Below are 17,951 nucleotides of genomic sequence, written 5' to 3'. Positions count from 1 at the left end.
CTTGCCCCTTGAATTGAATTGAGAGAGGAGAATAGAGCTATAATCATGACCAGACGATAACACTGTAAACACGACAACTTACTTCTCCTTGCACTTTTCCAGAGCTTCATCTGCTATCTGCTTCAGGTTGATCCATTTCTCCCCTCTGTGTACACCATCTGGAGCGAGAGGTAGGGAGGGAGAGGGGGGGGGGGAGAGAGAAAGAGGGAGAGAGAGAGGGGGAGAGAAAGAGGGAGAGAGAGAGAAAGAGGGAGAGAGAGAGGGAGAGAGAGAGGGGGAGAGAGAGGGAGGAGGGAGAGAGAGAGAAAGAGGGAGAGAGAGAGGAGGGGAGAGGGAGGAGAGAGAGAGAAAGAGAGAGAAAGAGGGAGAGAGAGAGGGGGAGAGAGAGGGAGGAGGGAGAGAGATGGAGGAGGGAGAGAGAGAGAAAGAGGGAGAGAGAGAGGGGGGGAGAGGGGGGAAGAGAGAGAGAAAGATGGGGAGAGAGAGAGAGAGGGGGAGGGGGGAGAGAGAAAGAGGGTGAGAGAGAAAGAGGGAGAGAGAGAGTGGGGGGGGGGAGACCCAAGCCAACATGTAATTACTTTACAACTTCTGATAACAGATGACACTGACCACACCAGGACGTTGCCTTGCAAGAATCTAAAGTCCACATTTTATTGGGCATTAGCCACGTCGTACTGAACAGTGTCATTTCATTGGCCATTAGCCACGTCGTACTGAACAGTGTCATTTCATTGGCCATTAGCCACGTCGTACTGAACAGTGTCATTTCATTGGCCATTAGCCACGTCGTACTGAACAGTGTCATTTTATTGGGCATTAGCCACGTCGTACTGAACAGTGTCATTTCATTGGGCATTAGCCACGTCGTACTGAACAGTGTCATTTCATTGGCCATTAGCCACGTTGTACTGAACAGTGTCATTTCATTGGGCATTAGCCACGTCGTACTGAACAGTGTCATTTTATTGGGCATTAGCCAAGTCGTACTGAACAGTGTCATTTCATTGGCCATTAGCCACGTCGTACTGAACGGTGTCATTTCATTGGGCATTAGCCACGTCGTACTGAACGGTGTCATTTCATTGGCCATTAGCCACGTCGTACTGAACGGTGTCATTTCATTGAGCATTAGCCACGTCGTACTGAACGGTGTCATTTCATTGGGCATTAGCCACGTCGTACTGAACAGTGTCATTTCATTGGGCATTAGCCACGTCGTACTGAACAGTGTCATTTCATTGGCCATTAGCCACGTCGTACTGAACAGTGTCATTTTATTGGCCATTAGCCACGTCGTACTGAACAGTGTCATTTTATTGGGCATTAGCCACGTCGTACTGAACAGTGTCATTTTATTGGGCATTAGCCACGTCGTACTGAACGGTGTCATTTCATTGGGCATTAGCCACGTCGTACTGAACAGTGTCATTTCATTGGCCATTAGCCACGTCGTACTGAACAGTGTCATTTTATTGGGCATTAGCCACGTCGTACTGAACAGTGTCATTTGATTGGGCATTAGCCACGTCGTACTGAACAGTGTCATTTCATTGGCCAGTAGCCACGTCGTACTGAACAGTGTCATTTTATTGGGCATTAGCCACGTCGTACTGAACGGTGTCATTTCATTGGCCATTAGCCACGTCGTACTGAACAGTGTCATTTCATTGGGCATTAGCCACGTCGTACTGAACAGTGTCATTTCATTGGCCATTAGCCACGTCGTACTGAACAGTGTCATTTTATTGGGCATTAGCCACGTCGTACTGAACAGTGTCATTTCATTGGCCATTAGCCACGTCGTACTGAACAGTGTCATTTCATTGGCCATTAGCCACGTCGTACTGAACGGTGTAATTTCATTGGCCATTAGCCACGTCGTACTGAACGGTGTCATTTCATTGGCCATTAGCCACGTCGTACTGAACAGTGTCATTTCATTGGCCATTAGCCACGTCGTACTGAACAGTGTCATTTCATTGGGCATTAGCCACGTCGTACTGAACAGTGTCATTTCATTGGGCATTAGCCACGTCGTACTGAACAGTGTCATTTCATTGGGCATTAGCCACGTCGTACTGAACAGTGTCATTTCATTGGCCATTAGCCACGTCGTACTGAACAGTGTCATTTCATTGGGCATTAGCCACGTCGTACTGAACAGTGTCATTTTATTGGCCATTAGCCACGTCGTACTGAACAGTGTCATTTCATTGGGCATTAGCCACGTCGTAATGAACAGTGTCATTTCATTGGGCATTAGCCACGTCGTACTGAACAGTGTCATTTTATTGGGCATTAGCCACGTTGTACTGAACAGTGTCATTTTATTGGCCATTAGCCACGTCGTACTGAACAGTGTCATTTCATTGGCCATTAGCCACGTCGTACTGAACGGTGTCATTTCATTGGGCATTAGCCACGTCGTACTGAACAGTGTCATTTCATTGGGCATTAGCCACGTCGTACTGAACAGTGTCATTTTATTGGGCATTAGCCACGTCGTACTGAACAGTGTCATTTCATTGGCCATTAGCCACGTCGTACTGAACAGTGTCATTTTATTGGCCATTAGCCACGTCGTACTGAACAGTGTCATTTCATTGGCCATTAGCCACGTCGTACTGAACAGTGTCATTTCATTGGCCATTAGCCACGTCGTACTGAACAGTGTCATTTCATTGGCCATTAGCCACGTCGTACTGAACAGTGTCATTTCATTGGGCATTAGCCACGTCGTACTGAACAGTGTCATTTCATTGGCCATTAGCCACGTCGTACTGAACAGTGTCATTTCATTGGCCATTAGCCACGTCGTACTGAATGGTGTCATTTCATTGGCCATTAGCCACGTCGTACTGAACGGTGTCATTTCATTGGCCATTAGCCACGTCGTACTGAACGGTGTCATTTCATTGGGCATTAGCCACGTCGTACTGAACAGTGTCATTTCATTGGGCATTAGCCACGTCGTACTGAACAGTGTCATTTCATTGGCCATTAGCCACGTCGTACTGAACAGTGTCATTTCATTGGCCATTAGCCACGTCGTACTGAACGGTGTCATTTCATTGGCCATTAGCCACGTCGTACTGAACAGTGTCATTTCATTGGCCATTAGCCACGTCGTACTGAACGGTGTCATTTCATTGGCCATTAGCCACGTCGTACTGAACGGTGTCATTTCATTGGCCATTAGCCACGTCGTACTGAACGGTGTCATTTCATTGGGCATTAGCCACGTCGTACTGAACAGTGTCATTTCATTGGCCATTAGCCACGTCGTACTGAACGGTGTCATTTCATTGGCCATTAGCCACGTCGTACTGAACAGTGTCATTTCATTGGCCATTAGCCACGTCGTACTGAACGGTGTCATTTCATTGGCCATTAGCCACGTCGTACTGAACGGTGTCATTTCATTGGCCATTAGCCACGTCGTACTGAACAGTGTCATTTCATTGGCCATTAGCCACGTCGTACTGAACGGTGTCATTTCATTGGCCATTAGCCAGGTCGTACTGAACAGTGTCATTTCATTGGGCATTAGCCACGTCGTACTGAACAGTGTCATTTCATTGGCCATTAGCCACGTTGTACTGAACGGTGTCATTTCATTGGATATTAGCCACGTTGTACTGAACAGTGTCATTTTATTGGGCATTAGCCACGTCGTACTGAACAGTGTCATTTCATTGGCCATTAGCCACGTCGTACTGAACGGTGTCATTTCATTGGGCATTAGCCACGTTGTACTGAACGGTGTCATTTCATTGGCCATTAGCCACGTCGTACTGAACGGTGTCATTTCATTGGCCATTAGCCACGTCGTACTGAACAGTGTCATTTCATTGGGCATTAGCCACGTCGTACTGAACAGTGTCATTTCATTGGCCATTAGCCACGTCGTACTGAACAGTGTCATTTCATTGGGCATTAGCCACGTCGTACTGAACAGTGTCATTTCATTGGCCATTAGCCACGTTGTACTGAACGGTGTCATTTCATTGGCCATTAGCCACGTCGTACTGAACGGTGTCATTTCATTGGCCATTAGCCACGTCGTACTGAACAGTGTCATTTCATTGGCCATTAGCCACGTTGTACTGAACGGTGTCATTTCATTGGCCATTAGCCACGTCGTACTGAACAGTGTCATTTCATTGGCCATTAGCCACGTCGTACTGAACAGTGTCATTTCATTGGCCATTAGCCACGTCGTACTGAACAGTGTCATTTTATTGGGCATTAGCCACGTCGTACTGAACAGTGTCATTTCATTGGGCATTAGCCACGTCGTACTGAACAGTGTCATTTTATTGGGCATTAGCCACGTCGTACTGAACAGTGTCATTTCATTGGGCATTAGCCACGTTGTACTGAACAGTGTCATTTCATTGGCCATTAGCCACGTCGTACTGAACAGTGTCATTTCATTGGCCATTAGCCACGTCGTACTGAACAGTGTCATTTCATTGGGCATTAGCCACGTTGTACTGAACAGTGTCATTTCATTGGCCATTAGCCACGTCGTACTGAACAGTGTCATTTCATTGGCCATTAGCCACGTCGTACTGAACGGTGTCATTTCATTGGGCATTAGCCACGTCGTACTGAACAGTGTCATTTCATTGGGCATTAGCCACGTCGTACTGAACGGTGTCATTTCATTGGGCATTAGCCACGTCGTACTGAACAGTGTCATTTCATTGGGCATTAGCCACGTCGTACTGAACGGTGTCATTTCATTGGGCATTAGCCACGTCGTACTGAACGGTGTCATTTCATTGGCCATTAGCCACGTCGTACTGAACAGTGTCATTTCATTGGGCATTAGCCACGTCGTACTGAACGGTGTCATTTCATTGGCCATTAGCCACGTCGTACTGAACAGTGTCATTTCATTGAGCATTAGCCACGTCGTACTGAACAGTGTCATTTCATTGGGCATTAGCCACGTCGTACTGAACAGTGTCATTTCATTGGGCATTAGCCACGTCGTACTGAACAGTGTCATTTCATTGGGCATTAGCCACGTCGTACTGAACAGTGTCATTTTATTGGCCATTAGCCACGTCGTACTGAACGGTGTCATTTCATTGGCCATTAGCCACGTCGTACTGAACGGTGTCATTTTATTGGCCATTAGCCACGTCGTACTGAACAGTGTCATTTCATTGGCCATTAGCCACGTCGTACTGAACAGTGTCATTTCATTGGGCATTAGCCACGTCGTACTGAACAGTGTCATTTTATTGGCCATTAGCCACGTCGTACTGAACAGTGTCATTTTATTGGCCATTAGCCACGTCGTACTGAACGGTGTCATTTCATTGGCCATTAGCCACGTCGTACTGAACAGTGTCATTTTATTGGCCATTAGCCACGTCGTACTGAACAGTGTCATTTTATTGGCCATTAGCCACGTCGTACTGAACAGTGTCATTTCATTGGCCATTAGCCACGTCGTACTGAACAGTGTCATTTCATTGGGCATTAGCCACGTCGTACTGAACAGTGTCATTTCATTGGCCATTAGCCACGTCGTACTGAACAGTGTCATTTCATTGGCCATTAGCCACGTCGTACTGAACAGTGTCATTTCATTGGGCATTAGCCACGTCGTACTGAACAGTGTCATTTCATTGGCCATTAGCCACGTCGTACTGAACAGTGTCATTTCATTGGGCATTAGCCACGTCGTACTGAACAGTGTCATTTCATTGGCCATTAGCCACGTCATACTGAACAGTGTCATTTCATTGGGCATTAGCCACGTCGTACTGAACAGTGTCATTTCATTGGCCATTAGCCACGTCGTAATGAACAGTGTCATTTCATTGGGCATTAGCCACGTCGTACTGAACAGTGTCATTTCATTGGCCATTAGCCACGTCGTACTGAACAGTGTCATTTCATTGGGCATTAGCCACGTCGTACTGAACAATGTCGTTTCATTGGCCATTAGCCACGTCGTACTGAACAGTGTCATTTCATTGGGCATTAGCCACGTCGTACTGAACAGTGTCATTTCATTGGCCATTAGCCACGTCGTACTGAACAGTGTCATTTTATTGGCCATTAGCCACGTCGTACTGAACGGTGTCATTTTATTGGCCATTAGCCACGTCGTACTGAACGGTGTCATTTCATTGGCCATTAGCCACGTCGTACTGAACAGTGTCATTTCATTGGCCATTAGCCACGTCGTACTGAACGGTGTCATTTTATTGGCCATTAGCCACGTCGTACTGAACAGTGTCATTTCATTGGCCATTAGCCACGTCGTACTGAACAGTGTCATTTTATTGGCCATTAGCCACGTCGTACTGAACGGTGTCATTTCATTGGGCATTAGCCACGTCGTACTGAACGGTGTCATTTCATTGGCCATTAGCCACGTCGTACTGAACGGTGTCATTTTATTGGCCATTAGCCACGTCGTACTGAACAGTGTCATTTCATTGGGCATTAGCCACGTCGTACTGAACAGTGTCATTTCATTGGGCATTAGCCACGTCGTACTGAACAGTGTCATTTCATTGGGCATTAGCCACGTCGTACTGAACAGTGTCATTTCATTGGGCATTAGCCACGTCGTACTGAACAGTGTCATTTTATTGGCCATTAGCCACGTCGTACTGAACGGTGTCATTTCATTGGCCATTAGCCACGTCGTACTGAACAGTGTCATTTTATTGGCCATTAGCCACGTCGTACTGAACAGTGTCATTTTATTGGGCATTAGCCACGTCGTACTGAACAGTGTCATTTCATTGGGCATTAGCCACGTCGTACTGAACAGTGTCATTTCATTGGCCATTAGCCACGTCGTACTGAACAGTGTCATTTTATTGGCCATTAGCCACGTCGTACTGAACAGTGTCATTTTATTGGGCATTAGCCACGTCGTACTGAACAGTGTCATTTCATTGGGCATTAGCCACATCGTACTGAACAGTGTCATTTCATTGGGCATTAGCCACGTCGTACTGAACAGTGTCATTTCATTGGCCATTAGCCACGTCGTACTGAACGGTGTCATTTCATTGGCCATTAGCCACGTCGTACTGAACAGTGTCATTTCATTGGCCATTAGCCACATTGTACTGAACGGTGTCATTTTATTGGCCATTAGCCACGTCGTACTGAACGGTGTCATTTTATTGGCCATTAGCCACGTCGTACTGAACGGTGTCATTTTATTGGCCATTAGCCACGTCGTACTGAACGGTGTCATTTTATTGGGCATTAGCCACGTCGTACTGAACGGTGTCATTTCATTGGCCATTAGCCACGTCGTACTGAACGGTGTCATTTCATTGGCCATTAGCCACGTCGTACTGAACGGTGTCATTTCATTGGGCATTAGCCACGTCGTACTAAACGGTGTCATTTTATTGGCCATTAGCCACGTCGTACTGAACAGTGTCATTTCATTGGGCATTAGCCACGTCGTACTGAACAGTGTCATTTCATTGGCCATTAGCCACGTCGTACTGAACAGTGTCATTTCATTGGCCATTAGCCACGTCGTACTGAACAGTGTCATTTCATTGGGCATTAGCCACGTCGTACTGAACAGTGTTATTTCATTGGGCATTAGCCACGTCGTACTGAACAGTGTCATTTCATTGGCCATTAGCCACGTCGTACTGAACAGTGTCATTTCATTGGGCATTAGCCACGTCGTACTGAACAGTGTCATTTTATTGGGCATTAGCCACGTCGTACTGAACAGTGTCATTTTATTGGCCATTAGCCACGTCGTACTGAACAGTGTCATTTTATTGGCCATTAGCCACGTCGTACTGAACAGTGTCATTTCATTGGCCATTACCCACGTCGTACTGAACAGTGTCATTTCATTGGGCATTAGCCACGTCGTACTGAACAGTGTCATTTCATTGGCCATTAGCCACGTCGTACTGAACAGTGTCATTTCATTGGGCATTAGCCGCGTCGTACTGAACAGTGTCATTTCATTGGGCATTAGCCACGTCGTACTGAACAGTGTCATTTCATTGGGCATTAGCCACGTCGTACTGAACAGTGTCATTTCATTGACCATTAGCCACGTCGTACTGAACAGTGTCATTTCATTGGGCATTAGCCACGTCGTACTGAACAGTGTCATTTCATTGGGCATTAGCCACGTCGTACTGAACAGTGTCATTTTATTGGGCATTAGCCACGTCGTACTGAACAGTGTCATTTCATTGGCCATTAGCCACGTCGTACTGAACAGTGTCATTTCATTGGGCATTAGCCACGTCGTACTGAACGGTGTCATTTTATTGGCCATTAGCCACGTCGTACTGAACAGTGTCATTTCATTGGCCATTAGCCACGTCGTACTGAACAGTGTCATTTCATTGGGCATTAGCCACGTCGTACTGAACGGTGTCATTTTATTGGGCATTAGCCACGTCGTACTGAACGGTGTCATTTTATTGGGCATTAGCCACGTCGTACTGAACGGTGTCATTTCATTGGCCATTAGCCACGTCGTACTGAACGGTGTCATTTCATTGGGCATTAGCCACGTCGTACTGAACGGTGTCATTTTATTGGCCATTAGCCACGTCGTACTGAACAGTGTCATTTCATTGAGCATTAGCCACGTCGTACTGAACAGTGTCATTTCATTGGCCATTAGCCACGTCGTACTGAACAGTGTCATTTCATTGGCCATTAGCCACGTCGTACTGAACGGTGTCATTTCATTGGGCATTAGCCACGTCGTACTGAACAGTGTCATTTCATTGGGCATTAGCCACGTCGTACTGAACAGTGTCATTTTATTGGCCATTAGCCACGTCGTACTGAACGGTGTCATTTCATTGGGCATTAGCCACGTCGTACTGAACAGTGTCATTTCATTGGGCATTAGCCACGTCGTACTGAACAGTGTCATTTCATTGGGCATTAGCCACGTCGTACTGAACAGTGTCATTTCATTGGCCATTAGCCACGTCGTACTGAACAGTGTCATTTCATTGGCCATTAGCCACGTCGTACTGAACAGTGTCATTTTATTGGCCATTAGCCACGTCGTACTGAACAGTGTCATTTTATTGGCCATTAGCCACGTAGTACTGAACGGTGTCATTTCATTGGGCATTAGCCACGTTGTACTGAACAGTGTCATTTCATTGGGCATTAGCCACGTCGTACTGAACAGTGTCATTTTATTGGCCATTAGCCACGTCGTACTGAACAGTGTCATTTTATTGGCCATTAGCCACGTCGTACTGAACAGTGTCATTTTATTGGGCATTAGCCACGTCGTACTGAACAGTGTCATTTTATTGGCCATTAGCCACGTCGTACTGAACGGTGTCATTTTATTGGGCATTAGCCACGTCGTACTGAACGGTGTCATTTCATTGGGCATTAGCCACGTCGTACTGAACAGTGTCATTTTATTGGGCATTAGCCACGTCGTACTGAACAGTGTCATTTTATTGGGTATTAGCCACGTCGTACTGAACGGTGTCATTTCATTGGGCATTAGCCACGTCGTACTGAACAGTGTCATTTTATTGGGCATTAGCCACGTCGTACTGAACGGTGTCATTTCATTGGGCATTAGCCACGTCGTACTGAACAGTGTCATTTTATTGGCCATTAGCCACGTCGTACTGAACAGTGTCATTTCATTGGCCATTAGCCACGTCGTACTGAACAGTGTAATTTTATTGGCCATTAGCCACGTCGTACTGAACGGTGTCATTTCATTGGGCATTAGCCACGTCGTACTGAACAGTGTCATTTTATTGGCCATTAGCCACGTCGTACTGAACAGTGTCATTTCATTGGCCATTAGCCACGTCGTACTGAACAGTGTCATTTTATTGGGCATTAGCCACGTCGTACTGAACAGTGTCATTTCATTGGGCATTAGCCACGTCGTACTGAACGGTGTCATTTCATTGGGCATTAGCCACGTCGTACTGAACGGTGTCATTTCATTGGGCATTAGCCACGTCGTACTGAACGGTGTCATTTCATTGGGCATTAGCCACGTCGTACTGAACGGTGTCATTTCATTGGCCATTAGCCACGTCGTACTGAACAGTGTCATTTCATTGGGCATTAGCCACGTCGTACTGAACGGTGTCATTTCATTGGGCATTAGCCACGTCGTACTGAACGGTGTCATTTCATTGGCCATTAGCCATGTTGTACTGAACAGTGTCATTTCATTGGGCATTAGCCACGTCGTACTGAACGGTGTCATTTCATTGGCCATTAGCCACGTTGTACTGAACAGTGTCATTTCATTGGCCATTAGCCACGTTGTACTGAACAGTGTCATTTCATTGGCCATTAGCCACGTCGTACTGCACAGTGTCATTTCATTGGGCATTAGCCACGTCGTACTGAACAGTGTCATTTCATTGGCCATTAGCCACGTCGTACTGAACGGTGTCATTTTATTGGCCATTAGCCACGTCGTACTGAACAGTGTCATTTCATTGGCCATTAGCCACGTCGTACTGAACAGTGTCATTTTATTGGCCATTAGCCACGTCGTACTGAACAGTGTCATTTTATTGGCCATTAGCCACGTCGTACTGAACAGTGTCATTTCATTGGGCATTAGCCACGTCGTACTGAACAGTGTCATTTCATTGGCCATTAGCCACGTCGTACTGAACGGTGTCATTTCATTGGCCATTAGCCACGTCGTACTGAACAGTGTCATTTCATTGGGCATTAGCCACGTCGTACTGAACGGTGTCATTTTATTGGGCATTAGCCACGTCATACTGAACAGTGTCATTTCATTGGCCATTAGCCACGTCGTACTGAACGGTGTCATTTCATTGGGCATTAGCCACGTCGTACTGAACGGTGTCATTTCATTGGGCATTAGCCACGTCGTACTGAACGGTGTCATTTCATTGGCCATTAGCCACGTCGTACTGAACAGTGTCATTTCATTGGGCATTAGCCACGTCGTACTGAACGGTGTCATTTCATTGGGCATTAGCCACGTCGTACTGAACAGTGTCATTTCATTGGGCATTAGCCACGTCGTACTGAACGGTGTCATTTCATTGGGCATTAGCCACGTCGTACTGAACAGTGTCATTTTATTGGGTATTAGCCACGTCGTACTGAACAGTGTCATTTTATTGGCCATTAGCCACGTCGTACTGAACAGTGTCATTTTATTGGGTATTAGCCACGTCGTACTGAACAGTGTCATTTTATTGGCCATTAGCCACGTCGTACTGAACAGTGTCATTTCATTGGCCATTAGCCACGTCGTACTGAACGGTGTCATTTTATTGGCCATTAGCCACGTCGTACTGAACAGTGTCATTTCATTGGCCATTAGCCACGTCGTACTGAACAGTGTCATTTCATTGGCCATTAGCCACGTCGTACTGAACGGTGTCATTTTATTGGCCATTAGCCACGTCGTACTGAACAGTGTCATTTCATTGGCCATTAGCCACGTCGTACTGAACAGTGTCATTTTATTGGCCATTAGCCACGTCGTACTGAACAGTGTCATTTTATTGGCCATTAGCCACGTCGTACTGAACAGTGTCATTTCATTGGGCATTAGCCACGTCGTACTGAACAGTGTCATTTTATTGGCCATTAGCCACGTCGTACTGAACAGTGTCATTTCATTGGCCATTAGCCACGTCGTACTGAACGGTGTCATTTTATTGGCCATTAGCCACGTCGTACTGAACAGTGTCATTTCATTGGCCATTAGCCACGTCGTACTGAACAGTGTCATTTCATTGTGCATTAGCCACATCGTACTGAACAGTGTCATTTCATTGGGCATTAGCCACGTCGTACTGAACGGTGTCATTTCATTGGCCATTAGCCACGTCGTACTGAACGGTGTCATTTCATTGGCCATTAGCCACGTCGTACTGAACGGTGTCATTTCATTGGCCATTAGCCGGTAGCCACACTATCTTACCTGCAGTCACCAGGATACTGCACTGGGAATCCAGGATCCTCTCACACAGAGACTCAGAGGAGAAGCCTGCAAACTGAACCCCCCCCCCCCCCCCCCCCCCCCCCCACACACACACACACACACACACACACCACAGCAGGTCAATCTGTCATACCAACTTCCGCTGAGATTATTCAGAGCACTCTACTTTATTATAGTAAATTGTTTCAGGACTCAATGGACTCTGGATCGATACCTTTACTGGTGCTCAGCAGAAAGGTATTACAAAACCACTTCGATCTAGAATGTGTCAAATCCAAACTAAATGAGACAAAGCAATACAGCCAGGATAGAGAACAGGATACCCCAGGATAGAGAACAGGATACCCCAGGATAGAGAACAGGATACCCCAGGATAGAGAACAGGATACCCCAGGATAGAGAACAGGATACCCCAGGATAGAGAACAGGATACCCCAGGATGGAGCCAGGATACCCAGGATAGAGAACAGGATACCCCAGGATACCCCAGGATAGAGAACAGGATACCCCAGGATAGAGAACAGGATACCCCAGGATAGAGCCAGGATACCCAGGATAGAGAACAGGATACCCCAGGATACCCCAGGATAGAGAACAGGGTGCCCCAGGATAGAGAACAGGATACCCCAGGATAGAGAACAGGATACCCCAGGATGGAGCCAGGATACCCAGGATAGAGAACAGGATACCCCAGGATACCCCAGGATAGAGAACAGGATACCCCAGGATAGAGCCAGGATACCCAGGATAGAGAACAGGATACCCCAGGATACCCCAGAATAGAGAACAGGATACCCCAGGATAGAGAACAGGATACCCCAGGATAGAGAACAGGATACCCCAGGATAGAGAACAGGATACCCCAGGATAGAGAACAGGTTACCCGAGGATAGAGAACAGGATACCCCAGGATGGAGCCAGGATACGCAGGATAGAGAACAGGATACCCCAGGATACCCCAGGATGGAGAACAGGATACCCCAGGATAGAGAACAGGATACCCCAGGATATAGAACAGGACACCCAAGGATATAGAACAGGATACCCCAGGATATAGAACAGGATACCCCAGGACACCCCAGGATAGAGAACAGGATACCCCAGGATATAGAACAGGATACCCCAGGATAGAGAACAGGATACCCCAGGACACCCCAGGATATAGAACAGGATACCCAAGGATATAGAACAGGATACCCCAGGATAGAGAACAGGATACCCCAGGACACCCCAGGATATAGAACAGGATACCCCAGGATAGAGAACAGGATACCCCAGGACACCCCAGGATAGAGAACAGGATACCCAAGGATATAGAACAGGATACCCCAGGATAGAGAACAGGTTACCCCAGGATAGAGAACAGGATACCCCAGGACACCCCAGGATAGAGAACAGGATACCCAAGGATATAGAACAGGATACCCCAGGATAGAGAACAGGTTACCCCAGGATAGAGAACAGGATACCCCAGGATGGAGCCAGGATACCCAGGATATAGAACAGGATACCCCAGGACACCCCAGGATAGAGAACAGGATACATCATATCAACATCATATAGTATCATAAAACAATGATCCAACAGAAATGCGGTCACTATATTTCAGCGGGCCAAAAGCAGCCCCTGCATGCATACTAAAAATGTACCTTGGGACGACCCAGACGTGGGGTATTTATGAATCCAGACGCTGCAGCGCAATACACACACTATAACCTTTTCATGAGTCTCAAGGTTACGACTGAAATCCTGTCTGGCTCGGCAGGCGAGTGAAATTACTGTATGCTTGCTATAATGCTGGCCCAAATCCCATGCTGACAGTTATAGTGTGCTTGGCCCATATTTAAACCCACCCTGGGCTACATAGTGAACCATAATGGAACCCTATTCCCTACATAGTGAACCATAATGGAACCCTATTCCCTACATAGTGAACCATAATGGAACCCTATTCCCTACATAGTGAACCATAATGGAACCCTATTCCCTACATAGTGAACCATAATGGAACCCTATTCCCTACATAATGAACCATAATGGAACCCTATTCCCTACATAGTGAACCATAATGGCACCCTATTCCCTACATAGTGAACCATAATGGAACCCTATTCCCTACATAGTGAACCATAATGGAACCCTATTCCCTACATAGTGAACCATAATGGAACCCTATTACCTACATAGTGAACCATAATGGAACCCTATTCCCTACATAATGAACCATAATGGAACCCTATTCCCTACATAGTGAACCATAATGGAACCCTATTCCCTACATAGTGAACCATAATGGAACCCTATTCCCTACATAGTGAACCATAATGGCACCCTATTCCCTACATAGTGAACCATAATGGAACCCTATTCCCTACATAGTGAACCATAATGGAACCCTATTCCCTACATAGTGAACCATAATGGAACCCTATTCCCTACATAGTGAACCATAATGGAACCCTCTTCCCTACATAATGAACCATAATGGAACCCTATTCCCTACATAGTGAACCATAATGGAACCTTCTTCCCTACATAATGAACCATAATGGAACCCTATTCCCTACATAGTGAACCATAATGGAACCCTATTCCCTACATCGGGAACCATAATGGAACCCTATTCCCTACATAATGAACCATAATGGAACCCTATTCCCTACATAGTGAACCATAATGGAACCCTATTCCCTACATCGGGAACCATAATGGAACCCTATTCCCTACATAGTGAACCATAATGGCACTCTATTAATCTTCTTACAGAGATCTCTGGAAGATGCTAACATCTCTGTTGACGAGTCTACGGTATGTAAAACACAAAACAAGAATGGTGTTCATGGGAGGACACCACGGAAGAAGCCACTGCTGTCCAAAAAACATTGCTGCACGTCTGAAGTTTGCAAAAGAGCACCTGGATGTTCCACTAAAGTTGAAACTAAAGTTGAGTTGTTTGGAAAGAACATACAACACTATGTGTGGAGAAAAAAAGGCCCAGCACACCAACATCAAAACCTCATTCCAACTGTAAAGTCTGGTGGAGGGAGCATCATGGTTTGGGGCTGCTTTGCTGCCTCAGGGCCTGGACAGCTTGCTATTATCAACGGAAAAATGAATTCCCAAGTTCATCAAGACATTTTTCAGGAGAATGTAAGGCTATCTGTCCGCCAATTGAAGCTCAACAGAAGTTGGGTGATGCAACAGGACAACGACCCAAAACACAGAAGTAAATCAACAACAGAATGGCTTGAACAGAAGAAAATATGCCTTCTGGGGTGGCCCAGTCAGTCCTGTCCTCAAGGGACCTCAAGGGACCGGTTCACACCAGACATACCAAGAATATTGCTGAACTGAAACAGTTTTGTAAAGAGGAATGGTCCAAAATTCCTCCTGACCGCTGTGCAGGTCTGATCCACAACTACAGAAAACGTTTGGTTGAGGTTATTGCTGCCAAAGGAGGTTCAACCAGTTATTAAATCCAAGGGTTCACATACTTTTCCCATCCTGCACTGTGACTGTTTACACGGTGTGTTCATTAAAGACACGAAAACGTATAGTTGTTTATGTTATTAGTTTAAAGCAGACTGTGTTTGTCTGTTGTTGTGACTTAGATGAAGATCAGATAACATATGATGACCAATTTATGTAGAAATCCAGGTAATTCTAAAAGGTTCACATACCTTTTCTTTGCATACACACACATGATAACGTACAGACTATACACACACGTACACATGGATTTAGTACTGTAGATATGTGGTAGTGGTGGAGTAGGGGTCAGTGTGTTGTAAAAACTGTGAATGAGGAGGCAGTAGAAGGATCCTCATCACAGGAGGCAGGGGTAAGGATCCTCATCACAGGAGGCAGGGGTAAGGATCCTCATCACAGGAGGCAGTGGTAAGGATCCTCATCACATGAGGCAGTGGTCAGGATCCTCATCACAGGAGGCAGGGGTAAGGATCCTCATCACATGAGGCAGGGGTAAGGATCCTCATCACAGGAGGCAGTGGTCAGGATCCTCATCACAGGAGGCAGTGGTCAGGATCCTCATCACATGAGGCAGGGGTAAGGATCCTCATCACAGGAGGCAAGGGTAAGGATCCTCATCACAGGAGGAAGTGGTCAGGATCCACCCAAAGGGAGAGCAGGGCAAGGTCAACCAGCACGACTGCTCATTACTTGGGTAATAGGAATATTCAAGATGAAGAAAGTTCATATTGTTTGTAACACTATGATTGATGGTCACTGGACTAGAGGCGATGTTATGGGTTCAACTCATATCTGTTGATAGTGATTGGAAGTACAAGGACCAAGGACACTGTTTGATTCTCTAGAACACTGTGATTCTCTAGAACACTGTGATTCTCTCTAACACTGTGATTCTCTAGAACACTGTGATTCTCTAGAACACTGTGATTCTCTAGAACACTGTGATTCTCTAGAACACTGTGATTCTCTAGAACACTGTGATTCTCTAGAACACTGCGATTCTCTAGAACACTGTGATTCTCTAGAACTTTGTGATTCTCTCTAACACTGTGATTCTCTAGAACACTGTGATTCTCTAGAACACTGTGGTTCTCTAGAACACTGTGATTCTCTCTAACACTGTGATTCTCTAGAACACTGTGATTCTCTAGAACACTGTGATTCTCTAGAACACTGTGATTCTCTAGAACTTTGTGATTCTCTCTAACACTGTGATTCTCTAGAACACTGTGATTCTCTAGAACTTTGTGATTCTCTCTAACACTGTGATTCTCTAGAACACTGTGATTCTCTAGAACACTGTGATTCTCTAGAACACTGTGATTCTCTAGAACTTTGTGATTCTCTAGAATACTGTGATTCTCTAGAACACTGTGATTCTCTCTAACACTGTGATTCTCTAGAACACTGTGATTCTCTAGAACACTGTGATTCTCTAGAACACTGTGATTCTCTAGAACACCGTGGTTCTCTCTAACTAACACTGTGATTCTCTAGAACACTGTGATTCTCTAGAACACTGTGATTCTCTAGAACACTGTGATTCTCTAGAACACTGTGATTCTCTCTAACACTGTGATTCTCTAGAACACTGTGATTCTCTCTAACACTGTGATTCTCTCTAACACTGTGATTCTCTAGAACACTGTGATTCTCTCTAACACTGTGATTGTCTAAAACATTGTGATTATCTAGAACACTGTGATTCTCTAGAACACTGTGATTCTCTAGAACATTGTGATTATCTAGAACACTGTGATTCTATAGAACACTGTGATTCTATAGAATACTGTGATTCTCTCTAACACTGTGATTCTCTCTTACACTGTGATTCTCTCTTACACTGTGATTCTCTAGAACACTGTGATTCTCTAGAACACTGTGATTCTGTAGAAGCTTAACAGTCACTGCCTTTTGTTTTGACTTCCTGATAGACTCTGTGGCCAGTGTTTACAGAACAGTTGTCTGTTGATTTGACTTCCTGATAGACTCTGAGGCCAGTGTTTACAGAACAGTTGTCTGCTGATTTGACTTCCTGATAAACTCTGTGGCCAGCGTTTACATAACAGTTGTCTGCTGATTTGACTTCCTGATAGACTCTGTGGCCAGCGTTTACAGAACAGTTGTCTACTGACTTGACTTCCTGACCCCCCCCCCCCTCTAACACTATGATTCTGTCTAACACTGTGATTCTCTAGAACACTGTGATTCTCTAGAACACTGTGATTCTCTAGAACACTGTGATTCTCTTTAACACTGTGATTCTCTAGAACACTGTGATTCTCTAGAACACTGTGATTCTCTAGAACACTGTGATTCTCTCTAACACTGTGATTCTCTAGAACACTGTGATCCTCTCTAACACTGTGATTCTCTAGAACACTGTGATTCTCTAGAACACTGTGATTCTCTAGAACACTGTTATTCTGCAGAAGCTTAACAGTCACTGCCTTTTGTTTTGACTTCCTGATAGACTCTGTGGCCA

General features: G+C 45.6%; 1 protein-coding gene across 1 annotated transcript in view; it reads right to left on the bottom strand.

Annotated features, from left to right (window-relative positions):
* Positions 1–17,951, bottom strand: part of LOC110509144 (acetyl-coenzyme A synthetase, cytoplasmic-like) — a 44,704-nt gene that overhangs the window by 20,259 nt on the left and 6,494 nt on the right. Inside the window, exons 5-6 of the mRNA XM_036966133.1 lie at positions 11,957–12,029; positions 83–158 (exon numbers count right to left, since the gene is read on the bottom strand). Of these exons, the coding sequence (XP_036822028.1) occupies positions 83–158; positions 11,957–12,029 (149 nt within the window). The remainder of the gene's footprint in view (positions 1–82; positions 159–11,956; positions 12,030–17,951) is intronic.

Source organism: Oncorhynchus mykiss, chromosome 28, assembly GCF_013265735.2.
Source record: "Oncorhynchus mykiss isolate Arlee chromosome 28, USDA_OmykA_1.1, whole genome shotgun sequence".
Lineage (NCBI taxonomy): Eukaryota > Metazoa > Chordata > Actinopteri > Salmoniformes > Salmonidae > Oncorhynchus > Oncorhynchus mykiss.
This window is presented reverse-complemented; position numbering and strand designations above follow the sequence as displayed.